At 39.3% G+C, this 23,536-nt stretch overlaps 1 protein-coding gene across 1 annotated transcript in view; it reads right to left on the reverse strand.

The window, feature by feature from the left end:
- Nucleotides 1–289: 289 nt before the first annotated feature.
- The window catches only part of LOC103135014 (rap guanine nucleotide exchange factor 5-like), a 34,370-nt gene continuing 11,123 nt past the window's right edge, over nucleotides 290–23,536 (reverse strand). Inside the window, exons 2-11 of the mRNA XM_007547552.2 lie at nucleotides 22,365–22,415; nucleotides 19,236–19,342; nucleotides 18,630–18,751; nucleotides 17,095–17,272; nucleotides 11,936–12,017; nucleotides 11,756–11,804; nucleotides 11,557–11,630; nucleotides 8,447–8,629; nucleotides 1,321–1,466; nucleotides 290–458 (exon numbers count right to left, since the gene is read on the reverse strand). Of these exons, the coding sequence (XP_007547614.1) occupies nucleotides 305–458; nucleotides 1,321–1,466; nucleotides 8,447–8,629; nucleotides 11,557–11,630; nucleotides 11,756–11,804; nucleotides 11,936–12,017; nucleotides 17,095–17,272; nucleotides 18,630–18,751; nucleotides 19,236–19,342; nucleotides 22,365–22,415 (1,146 nt within the window). The 3' untranslated portion in view covers nucleotides 290–304. The remainder of the gene's footprint in view (nucleotides 459–1,320; nucleotides 1,467–8,446; nucleotides 8,630–11,556; nucleotides 11,631–11,755; nucleotides 11,805–11,935; nucleotides 12,018–17,094; nucleotides 17,273–18,629; nucleotides 18,752–19,235; nucleotides 19,343–22,364; nucleotides 22,416–23,536) is intronic.

Consider the following 23,536-nt stretch of genomic DNA (forward strand, 5'->3'; position numbering starts at 1 on the left):
TGGGCTGACTCATGCAGCTGCAATCATATAGAGGCTCCGACAAGAAGTGCACACCTCGTCGGTTTGAAGCCACTTGAGATTAGAGTAAAACTGAAAGCTGGACTGTGTTGGAACTTGTGCTGCACTGAAAAGTTAATTCCTAGGAAGCGTTGTGGTATGAAGTGCCCTGGTATGTTTTTACAAAAGCAAAGTCAGGTATATGATAGGTGCGGTTTGATTATTTGTCTAAAAGCACTTATTGACTTCAGCCATCACCATTTTAAATCCAAGTTTAGTTTTTTTCTAACATTTCGAATCAATATTTTTACTGATTGTAGTTTGTGACACGGATTGTTTGGTGTGTGTTTTTAACCTTACCGCTCTCTCTGTTCTCCATCGCTCCCCTCTGATCGTCCAGACGGAGGTCGCTGAGCAGATGCTCCAAGATCTTCAGCGGCGTTCCTGACACTACCACGTACCTGTAGGGCGAAGAACCGCAAAAGTCTTCTTCAAAAAGACTGGAGAACAAAGTGCGGTCACCTCCATCTCTCCATCTCCTCTCCTTCTCTTCCTCCACGTCTTCATCGTCGATGTAGGGAAAATGGGGAACGTCAAACGCACATGTGTCCGAAACGCCACAATCTCCATCCTCAGTGCCCCCCTCACAGTCGTCTTCATCATTATCATCATCGTCAACTATATCCTCCTCTGCCTGTGCAAGAGTAGCTAGCTCAGAGTTCATTTTCATGTCTTATCACATGCCAACAATCTGTCCTCCTCTAAGTTTTGCATCCCCAGGAGGGGTGGGGGGATCCTCCCTGGGGTTCGATGTCTCGCTGGCTGCTGCTGTCAGCTATAAACCTTTGAGATTAAAGCCCTCTCTCTGACAGCTCCTACAGTAGCCCTGCGAGGGAGCTGATTGTTACTGAGGACGCTTTGAATTGTGTACACACACACACACACGCAGGCAGACTCCTAACCTGTCTGACACTCCCTGCTTTGTGCCTCAGGGTCTTGGCAGACACTGCAGAAAGAAATCAGCTTTGAATGTGTACACTATACGACCCTAAATAAATAGAATCTTGGTGTCATCTTGTTTCTCCCTTTCAGCTGAGAACAAAAAGCCATTCTCTCCCTTCTGCTCCAAGCCAGAAGCTTAAGCACACATTTTCTTGGTCACACACAAGTACAGTTTCAACAGCCCCACTGCTATTTTGCACCTCTGCAAGTTGAGATCCGAAAAGCAAAAAGAGAAAAGTAGAGGGAGGAGGACGGTAATTATGTGTTTTTGTTGTTAATGTTAGTGTGAAGGGTTCTCATTATGAAGGGAGAGGGACAAACCTCTTATTGCAGTCGTCCTCTCTGGACACGCCCCCAGACGATGTAGGTGAGGGCCGGTCGGACGGCGACGTCACTGATGATGTTACTCTCCGCAACACCAACACGTCCCGTCCTCTCTCCTTCAGACAAACCCTCCCCACTGCTTCCTGGAGGGGACCAAAAAAAATAAATAAATAAAGGCATGTCACAAGGACAAAACTGCTGGAAGGCCGAACACGCTTGATGTATAAATCACCCAGACTTCATAATGGATCCTAGTCTTAAATTTCAATACCTTAATCTACAGTGTCTCCTGATTATTTAGACAGTAGTTACTTCATATATACATGTGCATATATATGTAAACCATTCAGGACTAATGCAACCATGTGTGCAAACAGTACATACTAGCAGAGCACACAAAAGCCTGACATGTTGAAATTCCAGGTGCAATTACAGGCTTTTTCCACCAGGGTGCAGTGACAATTTTGAATATCAAGGAACATTCTGAACTACAACAAGAAACACCTTATAACCACTTTGGCAGGTCATAATAATTAAATCCCTGAAAGAGAAAATTAAATTGTGAAATAAAACTAACTGAAAAGACATGAAATAGTTATACAGCAAGTTCAAGCATATCAACACAGCCTCATCTGGCACCATCAAAGGGAAGCATTACATTTCCCTTCTTTTAAAGGGGTGGTGGTGCTACATATTAAATTACACTGCAGGGAAAGCTAGCTATGTGGGCTGACACCTGAAATTATCTCATCCTCAAAAAAGGAGCAGCAGCAGCTCTGAGAAATACACAGACACACGTTTGCCGTGACAGTCCAGTGAAATAGAAATAAGTCCCAGGTGAACAGAAGAAGAAACAGCCTGAGGTGAGAAGTGAAAAAGAAGACAAGAGATAGAGATCAAAGGCAGAGGAGTAGGAGCAGATGCTCTCTGCAGTCTGTGTCGCAACAAACGACACTGACATGGAGTTCCTGACATAAGGGTTGACTTTTTGTTTAGTTGGGTCATATTTAACAATACTAAACCTAATGATTTTGAGGTGAAAGTTGCACTAAGGGCTAACCTTTTCCAAGCCCTAACAAAAGCATTTATAAGTCAGAGTGTGGAGATTTCTTTAAATGATCGCTCAGATTCCTCGATAACACTAAAAAAAAAAGAAAAAAAAAAGACGTGCACCAGCAAGCAAACATAAACAAATCCACACACGCCATCTCTTTGACTGTCGGATAAAAGGGAGCGTCTGATCCTGAGAGGCAGCAGGTGGGACATGACTTGGGTCAGACAAAACAATATGCTCCCAGATCTCTTTGTGATTCCTAATGAGTCATTCTAGCAAAATGTGCTCCAGATGTTCAGCTGCTACCAGATCCTCCTACCCAGGTGTGATACCGGTGGGTTTTCAGCTGCACGGTGCATTTCCAAGGTGTTACAACCACAAATTCCTGTGACAAAGTATTTGTAAACGTCAATAAAAATACATTGATTTCTAAATGTTTTAATATTCTAAATTTTACTCTGATACCACTAAATAAAACTCAATTCAACCAATTCGCCTAATTAGAAAATAGAGCCCGCCTGGGAGTAAATATGAATCCAATTGCTTTTTAACCGTCTTAGAAGTTTAGTGGGACAATTAGTGAACAAACGGCATCATGAAGCCTGACTGTTCGTGAATATAGTTTGTCCAGAAGCAGGGTCAGGTTTTAAAACAATATCCTAAGTTTTAGATATCTGTCAGAGCATTTTTAAATGGTGAATTAACTAAATGTTTGCAGTGTTTTCCAAGTTATACAGACCACTCAAAGTGCTTTACAATGGAGAGACTTTCACCAAATGACACAAACATGCAAACTTTCATACAACAATAAGCAGCTCAGTTATGAGGGTAAAGTGAATCATCCTCCCGGCACATTAACATTTGGCTGGAGGATGTTTTTATTTAAATACAACTGCTGTTTTTTATACAATAAATAAATGAGAATAAAATATGTTTCATTTTTTGCCACCATAGTTTTCATCCCCTTTCTGTCCTGAAGCAAAATTTATCAAGTAACTGCAATTCCTCACATTTTTGTTTCAATCACAGGAAACTCCGAAACGCTAAAACGTACTATAAATTACAATGTCACGTTGTGAATGTGACAAAATTAAACTTCCGCTGCTGTTATCATCATCAAGGTGGAGCCACAAGATTAGCATTGTTTGCCTGTGATGGCCAATTTAACGAGATGTGACACCGTTCAATTAATTACGCTGGGGTCTGGTACCAACACCACACCCAACAGCTCAGATGTGATGTCAAGATATAACATTTACTACGTGCTGCAGGGGATACATGCAATGAGACCACATTGCCTATGATTCAAAAACCACCCAACGTTATCAGCACTGGCTGTTCCTGTCTCAAGGGTCAGATATCTAATAAAGGGGAAGCCAGCCAGAACTACAGACGTTATGTAACCAAGAACAAGCACTGTATAAACAAAGAAGAAGAAAATGCGTTGTGTTCCTTTACATCAATGCCAAGAAAAACAGCTCTAGGTTCAAAATAGAGCAATGGAGTGTTAAATACACAAGATTTAAGATAAAAATCTTCCAGAAACCAATTCAAAGTTAAGCCCAATTATTACAATAACTGTTTCGTAACAATAACCTCTGAAAACATTTCTCGATTTGAGCAAGGAGATCATGTTAGCCTCAGAAAGGCTGCAAACCTTTAAAAAGGAAAAATATTCAGAGAAGGAACACAAATATTGTGAATGGGAGAGACCAGAAGCTTATGTAATAAAAAAAAATGAGAAAAGCAAGCCAGATGGAAGATGGGAGACTGAAAGCTACTGTGAAAGTACACAAATGAGAATGGGAGTAACAAGGACTTACTAATGACAACAAGCAGAACACATTTAAATCTGATATGCAATATTCAATAAAGTTCTTTAATTTCTTTTTGTTTTGTTTTGACTTGCTAATTCCAACTTTTTTTCTAAGGTCGATTAAAACCCTAAAGCAGATTTTATACTGGTATTAGTATTGAATTAAACTGAAAATGAAAGAATGAAGGATTGTACATTAGCATTTGAACATCATAACTAGCAGGGTGTCAGACAAATTCAGTTTCAATTCAGTTCAATACAGTTTTCTTTCCCAGATTTTGCCACATCTCTGTTTCATAACAGGGAAACTTTATGCTACAGAACCTGGGGATTTTAGAGCAGAAAATAAGCCAATACCCTCAACTCAAACTACAAGTAAAATGTCCATATTAGGTACATGAAAATAAAAAAACAACATTATGTATTTCACACCCTACAATAAATCAGGATGCTTTTTCACAGTTTTTCTATGTTATTCCTACAGTTTAATATCTTCCATGTGCGCTCATATGATAACATTTCAAGAGGAAAGGTGGACTTCATGGAAACCTGAGAGGAAGTTTTCTCTTCCAGGGACTGGGCCCTATCTGTGCTGTGATAGAGCAGGGCACAGTTCCAGGGAAAAATGGATAAGAAAATGAAACCCAATCCTTTTAGGTCAGCAGCACGAAAAAACAAACACTGTATTGTAATTCCCTCGCCATGTGGGAAGTAACACCAGCACAGCTGTGAATATACCTGAATTCATGAGCACATCAGAAAGTCAGCGACCTTGTACTCAAGTAAACTTTGATGATCAAATAAAGCAATATGAAAACTGAAGTCAGAAGAGACTAGAAGGCAGAGAGGCACTCGGCTCAGTCTGCAGACACCAGTCGTATCGCTATGGAAACAGCTCGCATTGGTTTGTCAGAGCTTATCCATCAAGAAAGAAAGGAAAACACAATAATCTAGAAAGAAGAACAGCATCTGTTGTGAATAGAACTGATTGCTTAGTTTTGATTTCCACCCAGTTCAGATGATTATTTGATTCTGAAGAGCCTCGTTAATTTGAATTAAAAGTTTCCTTTCACGGGTACAGGTAAAAGAGATGTCTGAAATATAATTATAGCCACAAGGTAGAGTCTGACTCTGCAGGTTTAACACCTGAAATTAAGGGAAATGTACCATAAAGTGTGATTCTTAGGATATACTCCAAGTACATCATTTTTACATCCTGATCAAAGCACTTCTACGTCTTCTGTACTTGCAGTGATCCCCTAAGAAGCCATTACTAATGAAGTACAACAACGCAACACTTGATTTGAAAATGTGTTTTATATTTAATTAGAGACAAAAAATACCATCACAAATTAATTAAATCATTAGTTTTTATAAGTTCAGTTAGTTTTTAAAAGAAGATTTGACTTTTATTTCCCCCCAAGTCAAATCTTCAAAAATCTATTTAAATAGTTCTTGAATATTTACATAAAATAACAATGCTAAAGTAACAGCAGTTTAAAATTAAAAAAGTGAGTAGAGCCCGCTTGAAATAAAAAAATAAATGCAACGAATGTTTATTTGTAATTTTTTTCAAGGGATGCACAACATGAGTGTAATGCAATAACGGCTTTTAATTTACAGCCTGTGGTGGAGGACTACATTTCAAGTGCTTGGAATTTCATTGCAAAAAGAGGAAAACATGGGTTAATTGCAACCAATGTTATAATTCAACAACATCAATTGCATGTTTTGCTTGTGCAGCCCTTTCTTTTAGCACAATTCTTAGTAAAGATAAGCATTACCTCTATGTAACATGAATCAGGATCAGGCTAAATAGATAAAGATTTATAAGATGTTATTGTGGACATTTCCCTTCAAGCAACACTGTACCACTTTCTGAAACACTTCACTGCACAAGCTATTCTGATTTGCTGAAAAGAATAATCTTAAAATTACCATAGTTAACCTTTGACATTTAGATGTTAAATTCCCAATGAAAATAGTAAAAAAAAAAAAAACAACAACAACAAAAAAAGACCACTTTACCAATCTAGCAATGATTACAAGGTTGCAGCCATGGGGAACTTCTTTGGCTTTGGCTTGGATGTGACATTCCTGCACATATTTACTTTCGCGTTGTTGCAAACAAAAAAGAAAAGTGAAACTGTGCATCAAGCAAAAGCATTTCCACAGCTGGGCTTCAAACAAACACTAGCTAATCAACAACAAATCTTACAAGCAGCGTGTGATGTAAGGTGAAATCAGGCTGCATCTGCTTCGCTTACTGCCTTTAGGTGTACACTGTAGAGTGGGATTATAAGTTAGCTTCACTAACACCCCACTCATTATGAGCATCCACTGACTCAGTCTGCCACAGTGCCCGGGAGCACATGAACATGCGCATAAAAGCTCTTACAAATGATTATAAGCTCCAGCCAGAACAGTGACACGCACACAAGTGAGCACAACTGAAAGACATACAAAGTTCCTGACAGCTTGTAATAAAAGCATGAGCTCTCGTTGCAGCGAGCCATTATTAACACCCACCATCAGACGAGCTGCAGCGGAGAAGTGCTGGTTGTTAAAAGTAATCTAAATAAAGCCAAGGCCAGTCTATCTGCAGTGACAGTTCGAGCTGGTGTTTATGTCGGATCACAGTTCTGTCTTCATGAGTGATAATCAGATGGGTCAGAGCTGCAGGAAATGTGCACACTTGTGTGCTTGTCTACACCTTGGAGGCACAGAGGCACCAATCATGTTGATCAGGATTTACTCTCCTGATTCCTGACCTGAATCCATGACTAACACCTGTGATTGTGTTTCAGAGTGACGACAGCAGTGACAACATTACCCGCATGACGTCCATCACTTCCCACTCACGCTAACCATATAGCCGCAAATTATTTTGCAGATTACGAGTAGAAGTTTGCAAAGCGTCACCATCCACCATGGAGATGCATGGTGTTATTAGGCAAGTCATATTGCTGATAGAAGATGACTCTATAAAACAGGTGCAGTAGTTTTGAGACAATCCAAAATCTAATAAATTCAATCTGGATGCCGAACAATGGAGGCATTACATTTTCAAGGAGAGTACAAAAGTGCATAGTTATTATGCAATAGTTAAATTACAGAATCCTTCAGCAAATTAAAGAAAAACCGAGCAAAAAGAGAAGGATTCAACACATTTCTTGTGTTCACTGACTGCAATTAACTATGCATAAAAGATAATCCCAATCAGAACTGCTCATAGCACCCAAATATGGTTTGAAGAGTTGCTCTCTCTCTCTCTCCTCTTTTTAAATCTCACAGTTTAAAATAGGGTTCAATTTAGCTGGCAAATTCAGAAGGACCTGGAAGTTCTCAACAAGATATAAGTCAGGTGAAGAAGACAGCCAGGTTATTATTCCGCCAAGTGGGAGGCCTTCATTGTATACCCATGATCGAACACTTGGCTGCTTGCAATGATGAATTTCCCGGCATAAAAAAACCAATCCTCCTGAATGCTGCTGACTTTTTACAGTCTTAATCCAAGAAGAAAGTCTCCTCTAGAAGCAGATAGTAGATTTTGAAATTTAATACTATTTCCAGGTCAAACTGGTCCAACTACACCTCTCTTAATAATAGCCACCCAAACCTTTAGAAACCTGCAGAAACAATTTCTAATCCAGCTGCTCCAATCAAGACTTGTTTTTTTACACATTTGCCCATAAAATCTGTCTTTAGATCATTTCTGGCCCAGTCTTGACATTTCATCCCATTTAGTTTTGGTGATGGTCTTGTTTCAGCTTCTCTCATCTGGCCCAAGTCCCTGCGCTCTAAACGTCTTATGTTTCTACAGTTTTTGGAATATCGCAACACCAGAAGATAAAGTGGTTCCTGGTCTATCAAACTTAGTTTTCTTCTCTACATATATTTAGTTCACATTTGCAACAAAAACTGAACATTTCTCACTTATTTTGCTAAAGTAGTATTTAAAGAGTTATTTTAAAATGAAGCTACTTTTTTATTGTGCATAATAAAAAAGTAGCTTATTACATAAATATAAATATAAGTAGTATCTTATTACATACATATACATCCACCAAGAATTACAGCATGTGTTGTAAAATATGCATTTTTAAGAGTTGTAAAATATACATTTTTAATAAAAAGAAGAAACAAATGATGTCAAAATACTTCCTTCCTGGATAGTAACACACAAATTGTAAACTGCTATGTCTGGACAGTATTTTATGATAGTAAAGTGAATATAGTAAAACTCTACTAACCGCTTGGTTCCTGTCAGGTAGACGGTAGTTGTGGTTCTGCAGCAGCCGGCAGCCATCTTTTGCCAGCCGCTGGACGGCCTCCAGACCCAGCCGACTGGTGAGCTCCTCTCGGCCACAAACGGTTCCCATCCCGCCGCCACCGCCACTTCCATTCCCGTCCCGCAAAGCACACATCCCGCCCAGCTGCAACACAGGAGGCATGAAAACATATCTCAGACCGCAGTCCCAAGACATCCTAGAAAAGTCTGAAAAGCCGGCGTCGCAGCAGATCAATGAGTTTCTCCACAGAGCACAATCCAGAAGTGATGAAAGGAGAAATCTGTGTCCATGTAACAACGATGAAAAGAAATAGTAATCCTGGGTGTCTCCAGGTTATCTTGTTCTCCCTATTATTCCTCTCTGTCTCTAATTCTTTCAATCTCTTAGAGGCTGTAATTCTTTTTATCTGTTGCACCTCTTTGTGTCAGACTAGCTGCTCTGTGTCAGAGGATCTGGCGGCAAAAAGAGTGAGTGTGTGTGATTAGTAGTAAGTGGGCGGGAAGGGTGTCTGTGTGAGAAGGTAGTGTGTGTTGTGTCTGTCTCCTCCCTTCTGTAGTCGAGCTATTAAAAAAAGAGCCCAAGCAGGAATATCAAAGAGTAATGTCTTAAAAGAGAAAAATGACGGGAAAATGATTAGAAAGTTTATTTCAAACAAAAGAGCAGAGGGGCGGTAGGAGAACTGTTGCTTTTCTCCGTGTCTGCATGCATTCCCTTGGGTGCAGCTCGTGTGATGGTTATCACCTGTGGCGGCCAGCTTGGGCTGTTTATTTTCCTTGGAAGAGAGACAGAGCAGCTTGTTTCGTTTGGCTGAGAGTCGGGCAACCCTTCCTGTAAGCTCAACTATCCCACGGTACCACGCTCTAGCAGAGGGTAACGCACACATACACACACACACGCTAAACATCATTTGTTTACTAGGAAAACACCCCCCTTCTCCCCTAACCCAATGACAACTCTTATCTTGTAGAATACCCACGTACACACAGTGATATTACACCACCACTTGTCCCTCTCTGCTTCCTGTAGAGCTGCTGTAGTCTTCCTGTCCAAGATTTAAATTTATGTCACTCTCTCCTATTTTTTCTAATGTTTTTTTTCAAATCACAAAATCCCAAAACATCAATAGATTTAAACTGATGAACTAAAAGCAAATGAGACTCCAGGAATCTTTAGTTGTTTTGCAGTTTAAAAGCTTTGGATTCCAACATGGTGTCCTTGACGTTTCGTAGTTGTCCTAGTTATTTATTGATACATATGATCGACTCTGGAGTGCAGATAACTACCTCTGTTGCATGAATATTAGCAGAGGGATTGGAGGATCGATTCAACAGCCAGTGTCAGACAAACACGACTAATGTGATTGTAAGATGTATTACTGACTGGATTGTCAGTCGTTCTCTGATAAACATGAAGTGCTTTGCAAAAGCAAATTCATAATGCTTAAATTTTGTCACCTTGCAATCACAAATTCCAATATCACTAGGCTTGAAAGTGACAAATACACAGTAGTAGGTAATTTTCAACTGCAAGATTTGAATTTGCATTTCTTTAGAAAAGAAAAGAAATCCATTGTTAAAAGCTGGATAGTCTCATATGCTGCTTGCTACACAGCAACCATCTGAAACAAGGACTAGCAGAACAAGTCAGAGTCGGGCCGGGGGGCGGGGCCAATGACCGGGCCCCTCACGTATATCACCTGCGCTGATGAAAACTGTTGAGCAGGGGCGGGGGGCCGGGGAGGTGTTGCCTTTGTCATTTGATTTTTACCCAGGAAGCGCACATCGGCTAAACCGTGAGTGAAACAATTTCAAAATATCTAAAATCTTTAACCCGTTAAGAAATGTGGAAAATCCTGTAAAATGCTAAAAAGCCTCCCGCCATCACTTTAAAGCTTAAATCTGCCATCGGGATATTATAATTATGAGCTTAACTGTGAATTATTTAACAGCTTTCACTTATTGTGCAGAAGTTATTTTTTCACAATCCGTTTTGCGCTTTTCTTTTTCAGTTTGCTAAGTAAGCCCAGATCTGTTGTCGGCTGGAGTATGGGGAAATTAGATTATAGAAGCACCTTTGTAATATAATAACAGCTCATTTTAAAATAATAACCTTTGCAGGTGAAACCAAAATAAAATACATAAACTGGGACCATTTATGCTAACTAGATTATAACTCATGTAAACGACTGAAATATAAAACGCCATGTGTGTTGCTGCTCTTTTCCCCACCTTCCCTGGTCTCAGTGATGTGATGAGAGAATAAATAATTGATGGAGAGAAAAAGGTTTTGACTGTACAGACATGGGATGAGGAAGCACATGGGCCTCGCTCTGCGCTCTTCTCCGACCCCCTTTTCTGAGTTCAGCCATGTGTGTACCTCCACATAAATAAAACTTGAACTCGAATGACCTTTTAAAGGAAACCAAGTAGTCAGCACCACCTATTCATTTTAAGTATGGTGCAACGTCTATGCAGTTTGTGTTACAGTGTATGAATTGTGGTATGTGTATGTGCAACAGCAATATATGCAGGAAGTGAGGAATACAGTAGGATACTGCAAACTCTTTGCAATACAGCAGAAAAAAAATGAAAGAGTGCAATTTAAACAAACTAGCAGAAGCAGTCGCGATTTATGAGTGTATTATGCTGCACATCAGTCTTTAATGATTGACCTTTCTAAAGATTCAAATTGTTTCAGTGTGGGAGTAAAAAATGCAAATCATTAAGTGACTGCAAATTGTCACAGCAAGGTAAAGAGTAGAGATGCATCAATCAGTCAACTTGGGATCAGCATCTCAGTAAGTAGTTTCTGTCACTTATTTAAAAAAGAACATCTAGGAACTTCCACAATCAAAGAACCCACAACACACATTTCTATTTTCTGCATTATTAAACAAAAGAAAGAAAAAAAAAATCAGATTTGGTTGAAAAAGGAGACAGTCGGTCAGAGCTCAAAGAAGTCGATATCAGCTGGTAAAAGCCTGCTCTAGTAAAAATATATTAAGAATGAAGACTGTGTGTGAATAATGTATATATCATATAAAATGCCGTTTGTATTAGTGTGTATATTACCGGGCTGCTCTCCTCACTGGGGGTGCTGGATTCCTGGCGGCTTGTTTCAGTTGTGTCAGAGTCCTGCTCTGATACTGCAAACAAACAACAGCATATTGCAGATTATTGTTTGTCACATAAGTGTATGGTTTCACGGTAAATCCAAATAATTCCCACTAACAATGCTTCAAGGAAACGCTCCAACCACAGCATTACTTACAAGCTTTGCGAGTCTTTCTAGCGAGAGCAGCTGCCAACTCACTTTGTACCTGTTTAAAGCAACAACAACAACAAAAAGAGGGAGGGGTTAAAAATTCCAAGTTAATTCCGGCAATCATTCCAAGTTTGTTTCAGTTTTGCCAGATATTTATCTTGTGTTTTCATTCTGGGTGCCACTGACCGTGGACGTAAGCCTCTCCAGAGCTTTCATCTGAAGAATCTCACTGCAGATGTCCCTGTTACCTTCAGAGTCTTCCTCTGACCTTAAAGAAACAGACGGAGCTTTATTTGCAACTGTTTAATATTCTAATCAAACAGCCCTCAGGTGTAAAACTTCCCTACAGACGTGCCTCTGCAGCCTCTCTGCACCGCCCCCTGGCACTGTGTGAACAGAACTACATCTTACATAATCTTGAAACTCTCTGGATATTTGAATCCATGGACAGAAAAAAATATACATATGTTAAATATTTTACATGCCTTTATTAAAAAAATAAAATAAAATTAACCATTTTAACTATGCAGCTGCTCCACATAAATGTTAATGTTTTATTTCTCACAACACAATATAGAACATTATGAAATAATTGTCCAGGTGCACAAAAGTTAAAGATAACTTTTTTTTTATTTACACAAATTTAAATATGATGGTTTTCTGCATTTTAGCACTGACAACACAAACAGTTTTTTTTTAGTGAAAGACATCCTCCACCGCATTTCAGTCTCTGGGAGCCAAAGCATCTTTTTTAAGAAGTTTTCATTTATATGGCGGCATGTAAAAAAAGCTCCACACACACACACACACACACACACACACACCCTCTCTGTGGATGTAAGCGCAGCAATGCAGCAGCGGCGCGCAGATGTACGTGGATGTCTAAATCTTGAGGATTTTCCTAAGCCTGTGTGCATTCATGAATATATTAGTGTTTGTCCTCATCAGTGTGCATGTCAGACGGTGTTTGTGTTTGGGGTAAATTCTGCATTATTCTAACAGCAGAGAGAAAAGGTTTGCATAGAGGGGTTTTGAGCAGCAACAGACGGCACCCGAGGGTTCCTCATCCAACATAAACTCTAAGAAAACTAAAGCCGGGGGTTGGTTTCCGATGCATTGCCTCACCCACACACACACACACACACACACACACACACNCGCACACACACACACACACACACGCACACACACACACACACACATACACACAAAGTAAAAACCCTGAAGCATGTATACACACACAAGCTCGTCTCCATTTGCATACAATTTGGATTGCATCCACATTTCCCAGTGAAACTTGGTGTAGAGGAAAGAAGATGAAACCTGGGATGACTTTATGTGTGTGTGTACAGTGTGATCTGATAAAGTGGGATGATAGATGAAGAAGCCAGGGAGTAGGTGATAACACAATAGCCTTCAGCCTGACACAGCAGCTCTAGAGCTCCAGAATAGATATAGACACAGGCAGGTGGATTGCTGGATGCCTTGAAGGAGTGTGAAAATACTGTACTTTTACTGCCATTCTCATATTGTAGGAAGAAAAAAAATGCAGCGTTTAACTCTTGAATATGGCAAAAAAAAAAAACGGACATGCTTACCAAATATGGAAGTCCATTTTCAAGATAAAAAAAAAAAGCTATCTAAATCATCACGCTAAATTTATTCTCTTTGGGATCATTAAGTTTTATTTTCAGCCAGTGTTTCAGCTGGTAATTTGGTGACTCAGTGTGAGCCTGAAGGTACCAAAGCTGGAGGCGAAGCACAGTAGGAGGTGTGTCACCAGCCATTAAGCGGCACAGAGCAGTGCTGGGAAATAACATGATCTGCCTGGACCACCTCCTCGTTCAAAGCCCATCAAAAGCTTCGTGATGCAAAGAATTTCTGCAAATTACCTCAAATCATTCTTCATTCGAATTCCTTAAGCAAGGAAAATGTACATTTTCAGCCTCGAGGAAGACATGAAAGCTGTGCTGTAATGCAGAGAGTCTTATTTATTGGCGTAGGATGTTAGATGACTGGTGTGCTTCAGTTGTATTTAGCATAACTTGACTCTGCCCTTTTCCGTCCAAAACAGAGAAACAAACTGGCTGGAACCAGAACGCAATGCAAAGTGGGCGACAACACTCCTCCTCCCAAGCAAAAGTATCATATTTTAGCTTCTGGCAGTTCTGTTGGTCCTGCATTTCAAAGACAGGAAAAACAGCTGCTTAGTTGTTGACCAAGTATTTTGTTTTCTATAGTGAGCTTTGAGGGAATTTTTTTTTTCCATTTTGCTTTAATGTTTAAAGCAGCTGAAGTAGCCAAAGATTTAATGAAAGATGCAGGTACTAGGATTAAAATATTAACGTTGCCCGTTCCATAACGAGTTCACAGCCTGATCAGCAAACTTTAACAAACACAGCCTTCCACTGCAGTTGGCAGAACATCTAAAAATTAAACATTAATGTTGTCTCTCCTTGAGCCGTTCCTTTAAAATGTACTTTACGCACACATTTCTCCTGAACTCTGAGTGCTAAATTAAAGCTGCACTTAAATTTTCATACATAAGAGATGTGTGAAGCGAAGTTGCGTGAACTTAGATGAAATGTAAATTTTGTATTTTCAAAGAAAAATAAGAGGGTGTTACAGGAAACACTACTTTCTGATGCTAAATGATTTGCTCAAAGCTTTCATATGAAGTAAATAACTCAAATATAATGATCAATGTACACATGATGGAGAAAAGTAACTCCATAAAAAACTATGATAGGCTCTTTGGCTTCAGGGATGAAGCATGGCATGCTTTGTTTCAACTTACGCAAAAATCAAAGTAATGCTTCCCTCCTTAGGTAACAGGGAGCAATAATTAATAAAGAATGGAAATAACAGTCTAACGGGGGAGACAAGAGAAGCATGAGGAGCAATTATGTCTGGTCGCTGAACGCCTGATGGTTTTCTGGTACATCAAGTCTTTTGGACCTGCATGGTGGTTATGTAATTTTGGCTTATTTCCAATGTAGCTTGAAACATTTTAGCTTTATGAAGAAAGGCGAACAGGAGGGAGGCGGTGAGATGGTCGTCTGCAGAGAAATGGAATCAAACAGTAAGAAAACCTTAAGTTAGATTTATTATCAGATTTCTATCTAATGAAAAGAAGAAACTCTAAGGGTCTAATTTAATTTGAAGCAAATAGATGATTTGCTGCAGAGCAGTGGGCATGTTGACTCAAACGTACCATTGTGTTATTTTCCAACCACAAGTTGTATTTTATTTGGACCAGTACAAAGTATTGCATAAATATGAAGCTGGAGGGGGGAAAAAAGGATGGAGAAATGCAAGGCAAGCGCCTGCAATGTTAAAAGATGATTTCCATCCAGTCTTACTGAACATGAGTTTTTGCTTAGATTAGAATAGTCTAAAATTTCAATCTCTAGACATGCAAAGCTGGTAGAACTACGTAAAATCAAGCAAACTCATTTCTTGAATTTAGGAGTGCTTCTCTCTGATTTATTTCCTCAGCCACTTAAGTTGCTTGCCAAGCATAACGGATACTTCTGGAAATGATCCTGTTCTGTTCAAAAATGAATGACTGATTATGGTTAAAAGTATCAAATTTGAAAGATCTTCAGACAGCAATAAGAAATATTTGTGTAAATTATCTTATGGAAATTTCTAGCTCATTATAATCATACTATAAAGAAGAATGATTCAAGACTTTTGCACAGCACTGAAGCGATGAAAATTCATTGATTTTTAGCATTTTACTGTCAAAACATGACAAGTTGGGAAATTCAGTCGGACATAAAGTGGCTCTGATGTTTTCCACTCATTAGTCTGAACCCTGCTGACTTGTGCAAGCAGTGAAATAAAGTAAATCAGAGTGCATGTCAACTGCTATATTGCATACAAAGGTACTGATCCAAAACGCAGAGCCATGTTCGCTTTGATACGCAAGATTTACCACAAATATGACATTTGGGTTCGTCTCGTCAGCCTCTCTGCACGGCGTCTGTACATGCGCTCTTTGAAGCCGACATGCAGAAGAATGCATTGACGTTTGCAACTCTTCGCTCTCCATATATACACTTCAGTTTCATTACCCGCACATACAGATCTGACTTTATTTCTCTGAGTGACAGATTGAGTTCAGCGGCGGGCTCAGCAGGAAGTCAACTTACAGGCGCAGCAAAGCAGGGAACTCTGAGTGACACAACTCAAAGCGTGTGAGTGGGAGTGCCCTGGAGACCAGCTCATGTATGTGACTGATCACATCATGTGCCACTTTTTTGTATACATGTGCCCTTCCTCTGTAGATGTGGTTGTGTATGTGTGCAAATAAATATCCCTCAAAGGAGACAGAGGATGTAAAACACTGAACAGAGATTAGGTTTCTCTAAGAGGATCTTTAAGTAGGGTGACTTTTATATTCCAAGGACAGAGTTGCACACACAGCAGCATTTTTTTCTTTCCTATTTTTTTTTTTTTTACTGCAAATCAAACTGACAAATGACCTTCATCTCAAATCTAAAGTGAAGCTTGTCACTTGGGGCTAGTATAAAGAAGCAATGAGCTTTCCACTTCAGGTCAGTGGAGACCATATAGTGGCTCCAGGGTTCCTACATTTTTCATTCAAAATTTAGAAGTTCCCAGACTCGGATTTGTTGATTTTTTTTTTTTTGGTCACTTGATGTTGAGACATCTTGAATGGAGCCAAAAAGAGTTAGTGTAGATTCACAGAACATGTTTGCAACTTTCTGTACGCGACAGTCACCGTGAAAAATCACAGACTCTTCTGAAGGAAACAGCGACGTCTTTAAAGCTTCTTGCTGTAATTCCAGCAAAAAACAATTCCACGTTCAATTTAATTAGCTTGCACTATTTGCTCGTCAATCGTATGTAATCTAGATTATTTAAAATGATCTAATTCAGAGTCAAAAATTCCACATTAACTGATTGCTTTAAGATTTATTTGTTTGATCCTAATGCTAACTGCGTAGAAGTGTTAGAAACACTTGCCTCAATGGCAAGACGTGCAGTTAAAAAGTAATGAATTCCCAGACAGTTCTCAGTACTAACAGGCTTCTGTGCGTGCTTAAAATACTAAGAAAACGACCATAAAACTGTGTTTCCACAACATTCAGCTGAATGAGACAACTTTGTTTAGCTGATCCTGTGTCCAGAAACACAGCATTCTTTTTTTTTGCTCAAATCTTTTTGATGGCTTTAAATATAAATACAAGAAATATAACATTTATCTTTTAGCGATTGGAATGGGGAGAAAAGTCTGGAGAAAACAGTTTGCGAGTTTCTGGAGAAAATAGACACATAGAACATAACATTCTCCTGTGGATTTATTTATTACTTACGGGCTATTGGCCCCACCACCAGAGCGAAACTGGACATATGGAGCAAGCTGTAGGAGGAGTTTCACAGCTTCTGGCCACTCCCCCTCATTGGAGCGAAACTCACAGGAAGCGGAGTCACACTCTTCAAAACTGAACTGGTAGTAAGTGTTGGAGTCGGAAAACACCACCCGCTGGTCCACTGGAAATAATTCAATAAAAACAGAAAACAGCAGTGAGAAACAGTAAGGTTATTCATTAATTAGGGTGTAATCATGCTGTTGAAAAAATATTTTAAAAAATGTAGCTTTCAATAATGTTGTCAAAAACTAATTCAGATATGGTTAGGTATGCCAGTAAAGATTTAAGTCTTGTACTTGTGTGTAAAGGATGTATTAGCCTGTTTTTTTTTTCCAGCTAAAAACTCGATGACAAAACCATAACAAAACTTACAATCTTAGCTATTCGACTGTCAAGTGACAGAAAAAGAAACCAGCAAGAGTCAAAGCAGTAAAAAAGACCCATGTGTATGAGGCTGTCTTGGTGTGCAGCAGAGGCAGAAGGATAAACAAGGTAAAAGATTCAAACACTAGATATTCAGAAGAATCTGTGATACGACGATGTGAAATTTAAGAAAGAAAAAAAAAAGCATGATTCTTTCCTCATCTTGGCTACAGCTTGAAGGCTTACATGGTGCTAAAGAAGAAACGCACTCAGCATGAGCTAAACAGCTGCAAGAAAAGAAATGAAGTGAGGCAGACTTCAATGATAAGAAGCAAAACCAGCTTCAGTGGCTACGGGTGGAGCGATAAAAACCAAAGGGCTGGGTGGGTGGATGTTATAGGGTTCTGTGAGTCATTGAGATAGCAGAAATAAAACACTGGCTTCTCCGCTCTACGAGGATATCTATGGATCCCCCTGCATCCCGTCAAACCTGATGAGGTCGACACACTGCAAGGCTGACTTCTAACAAAACCAACCCACAGGGGTGACGTGTTGATTGTTTAATGTTATAACTTTTTAAGCCACATCCATTTTCAATTTTATCAGCCACCCAAACACTTACACAGTCCTCTTGGGTAGCTAATTTAATAAGGTGGATTTTATTCAAGCCAAAACAAAAGCAAGTCTGAGGATCTAAATCTAGATAAATACACATTAACACTTAAAACAAGTTTTATTAACCATTATAAAAATGGAAAGAGTTGGTTTCTAATGCTGACCGAAAGTAAAATCCTACTGCTAAACAGCGGATCTTTGCACCAGACCAATGAACTTTACCTTAGCAGGAGCAATCATTCTTTTCTGCAGAATAATGAAACGATACAGGAAAATGGGGCTTTGATATATGTGGCTGTAATTCCCAGCTTCAGTGTGACAGATCTGCACTAAATTCAAGCTCATTTAGTGCAGGTGAATGAGGCAGCAAATGAAGCTCTCCTTTCTGCTGAAAATAACCGAGTTAAGCACTTGTATCTTTAGAGATGTGCTGATGTTGCTGGTAGGTGGCTATAAATTTGGAAGCACAGTTCAGGCGTGCGTGTGTGTGTGTGTATTACCAGACAGCAGGACTCCCAGCTCCAGCAGCACCTGCCAGACACGCACAGCAGTAGTCCGACAGCGCACGTACACGCACTGCTCACACAGCCACTGCACCAGCTCCACTCCCACATAGCTACGCCTGTTAAAAGCAGATGAACATATGACCACTCTATCGCACAAGTAGGGCCATATAATGTCATGATGCTCACATACTTTTATTGTAAGAAAACTCTTTTCTTTTTTTTAATCAATACCCATTGATTATTCATTAGCTCTGTGTAAGGGTTTTCCTCTGAAACAGCGAATGCTTTTTCTCTGCTTCCCCGTGAAGATTAAGTCTCTGTGTCAGTGTGGCTGTATTTACAGTTCCGGTATCTATTCAGTAATCATTTGTTTTCTTTTTAAGGACCTGGATGTTATGTATGTATGTGTAATTCCATAAAGTGACTGTATTCCCAAAATACTTGTGTTCCACATCTGCATTCCTCTTTGCTCATTGTCCTGCATGAACAACCTGACTGACCAATTAAAACGGGGCTCTCCAGTGACTGGTGAGTCAGTCTACATGCTTTGCTGAATTCATCGATCCAGCTCTGCATACAAACAGGCAGAGACGGGCGTACCGTATGATTCTGGCCAGGTGGATCTTATCTTTGGCTGGGTACGGTCCATGAGAGAGGAAGGCATTCCTCACAGATCGACCGGCACATGGAAAACTCTGGGAGCAAGACTGAAACAAACATGTGCAAATTAGCAAACACATTTCCTGTAAGCAAGTTAAAAAACTGCAATTAAAAAAATAAATGAAACAAGAGCTGCAGAATTTGTTAAACATCGAATTATTTACAGATGATATCAGATTGGAGGAAGCTAATGTGGTTATGTGCCGCTGTCATTGAGCGGCTCACAAGGACAGCTCGATTTCTTTCCCCCTGAGGAATCAACCATTGACTATGTCTACAAACTCTGCAATACTCCCGCTGTCTATGCCGTCATAAACACATCTGTATTTCAATTAAAGTGTTTACGTGGCTGCTGGCACTGCTCTGCTCATCAGGCCTTCTACTGTACATGAATCAGAGCAGAGCATTCTGCCTAAGTAAATAGGCTTCACACATTATATTAAAACATCAAACGCTTTCTGTGAAATCTTTCACATGCTGCAAGCTGGTTTACACATAGTAAAAATCAATAGGTTGCACATGTATTAGCTGAGAGGTCCAACAATAGTGTGTTGGTCCCTCTTCTTCCCATCTCCAACAGACCGGCACCCAAAGGTGAACAGCAGGTCCTAAAAGTCCTATTAACTGGAAGGTGAGGCATCCATGAATCTGACTTTTTTTTTTAACAGAAAATCCCCAAAACTGCTAAATAGGATTGATATCTGGGGAAGTTGTATGCCTAGGTCAACCTCACAGAAATGCTTCCTGTGTACTTTATGAGTTCTGCTTTGGTTCAAGAGTAGCTCCAATTACAGGTTGTTTGTATTTGCATCGAATCTTAGGTAAGTGGTACATGTCAAGGTGGCATCAACAAGGATGGCAGAACCCAATATTTCTCAGCTGAAAATCGTTGGTTATTTGGTGGCGGACAAGGATCAGGTTCTGTATACCCATAACGGTCTGCAACAAACTGCAGTGCCTCCTGTTTTGTGACTTTTATTCTCTCTAAATGGTGAAAATCTGACATTTCACCAGGTGAAAAGTCTTGCCCACAGACACCAAAAGAGGTGGATGGAGGAGAAATCCAACTTGCAACCCAACAATTGCAGGACAAACTCCTACCACCGTTGCTACCATCATCTCATAACATTAAAACAGACAAACATCAGTGCCTGTTGTTTTTCATTCTGACAAGACATAGGGACTATTCTATCTGAAACTCTCTCAGCTATATGATAAAAAAATAAATAAAAAATTGAAGAAATTTACCGGAGTGAAAATGCCAAGTTCACCAGGAGGCATTTCCATGCTGTGCACAACAACATCCTAAAAAAAAGGAGCTAACTGAATCTACAAGCTTCAGTTGGCAAATTAAATGCTAAAAGTTAATAGCAGCAGGTTTAGAAAAGTTGCCAGAATAGGAAGAAAGTCTTTGCTCTCTGAAAAGAAGATGGTTCGTGACTTGGCATATTGACCCAAATGATTAGCTCTCTCCCTGCAGCAATCCCTTCAAACTTTGCAATTTCTAGGCTGAGCATAAACTCCCATATAGTTTAAAAAACTGCAGAGTTAAATGTGAGCCCTGAAAGCAAAAACCGCCTCTACTGCCTAATGCAACATTCCAGAATATACCAGCATAACCACAACAAAATGACTAAACAGAACACAAGTCAGGTGTTGAAAAGAGCCAAGTCAAAATCACCACCATCACAAAGTACTGTGGAGGACTAAAAAAGGAACCTGCATCTACAAATTCATGTAAACAAATAATGAACTGATGAAAAGCTGTGAAAAAAAAAACCTTGACCTAAAGTTTTCCAAAAAGATGTAAGAGACTCATATGGTCATAAGAGCAGCAGATAGCCTGACTAGTTTACCAGTTAATACGAGTCTTTTGGGTTGTGCATTGTTGCTCAGTTCTAAATGCATCAGAAAGCACACTTGATGCATTTTGCAGATGCATCAATTTTTGCAGATGCAGATGTGTCCCCACATTCCTTTAGTTAAAGTCACAGCATTTGCTTTGTAGTATTTTTTTCCCTAAAGCTGCAAGTTTGATTATAAAAAGAAGCACTTGAGCAAAGTGACAATTTCCTTATTCTTAAATCTAACATGTGATATGTATGCACCACATGATTTGAGGAAATTTGCAGTTATTTGTGCTGTAATTCTTTTCTGACTTTTGGTTAGATACTATTTGTATTCTAATACAAAAGGAAGTAAAACTCGCAATGAATAATATAGGTTTCAGGTGTGAAAACGCATTGAAAGAAAATGGGTAAAAATGGGTTGAATGTAACTGCAGTGTAACCTGTAGTGCTATCTAGCTTCAAAGTGCTGTTAGTTGATATTTTACCCTCATCTTCTATTTGCGCAAAAGGAAATAGGACGGTAACAAAAAAAATGCAAAAACATCTCCAATGGAGACGGTATTTGTTTTGTTTTTTTTCCTAGTTCCTGTTGAGACCAAGTGGCTCCACACGGAGAAATCAGAATCAGGAAGAAGTGGTGCGATGTTGCCTTTTAGACAAAGATCCGTGCTTTAACAAGAGTTACAAAAGCACTTCTCAAATTTCAAACATCATTTAATCTAATCTGAATGACTGGTTCAAAAGTCAGATCCAGTGACTTCATTGGAATCCCCCCAGACTGTAACAGAGACCTGACAAGAGATCCTATCAGCGAACATCCTCTTGTCTGGGTGGCAATGTAATGTTCACATGATTTTTAAAAGATAAAGTTTTAAAAATTTAATTATTTGGCAAATTTGTTCTTTATATACTTGCCTGGGATGTGGGTTAATGTTTTATCCTCTTTGTTTAAACCTTCAGTGATGAAGGACAATAATCTAATATTTGAACTCTTAGGCTTTTTGCACAGTGCACTGCTTAAAAATATTTCCAAAGCCACATTACATGATCAAATGAGGACCGTGTCAGCAGTGAAAGTAGCTTGGACAATGTTAAAGGTAATATCCCCACTGATGTCATTTGTGAATAAATAAACACTTCATTGTGCTGAACAGAGAAAACTAGAAAGTAATGATGTCATTTATATATATATATATATACTCGTGTGATTCCTCCCTACCTTGTGTACTGCAGACCCGGTGCTTGGTCCAGGGATAGTGTCAGGTGATTGCTGTTGAAACAAAACACAAGCCATCAGAGCCAACTCACACAAGATATAACACACACACACACACACACACACACACACACACACACACACGGTAAACACACTAAACAAACAAGTCTGAGAAGGGGAGGACTGGTTTTATTATTCTGAAAACATTAGTCAGGTTTGTTTGAACTCACAGCAGAAGTAAAGCAAGGGAGCAGATCCACACATTAATGCAGGACATGTGTTACCATCAAACACTTTCATCAAACTTAAAGAAAATGTGATCGTGTCATCTGAAAGTTTTGTCAGGGAACTGTACCAGTCATAAAACTCAAGCAAACCATTTGTGCCATTTACTTTATATATCCTCACATGCCTCCTCCACAAGTAAAACTTGTACTTGACAATTCATCCATCGTCAACAAAAAACAACCATCAGTGTAATTGTCACATTTTACAGACAACCCACAACAAATATCTTCCCACTTAATAACACCATCCTTTCCCCCAGGTGCATCCACTTCCTCTATCAGGAAATAAACCCTTAATCTTTATGGATCATTGTGGTGCCACTGCAGGAAGATGAGTGTAGACACGGCGCGGAAAGACTGGTTATAAACCAGATTAACAATGATCAGGATTGTCAGGTAAATAGAGGGGGAGATGACTCATGAAGAGTGTTCAAACGTTTACACTATAGTGTAACGTGATAATAACATGACAAAACGTCACCCTTAAAAGAAGAATTTAACATTTTCTTTACAGGTATGAAGATGTCCTCTGTTCATGATATTAACTGCACAAACATTAATGTTTTTGCAGTTTTTGCAGTACATAAAAATACCAAAAATGAACTCCTGATGAAAAACTGATAAAAAACTATTAGGGCCAAGAAAAAAAAAAACCCTTTCTGTTCAACTGAATACCTTCCACACTGGTTCAGGTTGTACTGGTTTACTTTATCAAACAGCATAGTTGACAAAGCAACAAAACGAGAGCAACTGTTATCATGTTGAGAAATGTCCATAAAATGTGTGAAGCACCACTGTAAACAGAAACTGGTTGCATATTAATCTTTATGCCAACACACCTTAAAGTCACGACTGATGTCATACCACTTATGCATCTCACCAATCAGG

The sequence above is a fragment of the Poecilia formosa genome, unplaced genomic scaffold (assembly GCF_000485575.1).
Source record: "Poecilia formosa unplaced genomic scaffold, Poecilia_formosa-5.1.2 Scaffold21, whole genome shotgun sequence".
NCBI classification, from domain to species: Eukaryota; Metazoa; Chordata; class Actinopteri; order Cyprinodontiformes; family Poeciliidae; genus Poecilia; species Poecilia formosa.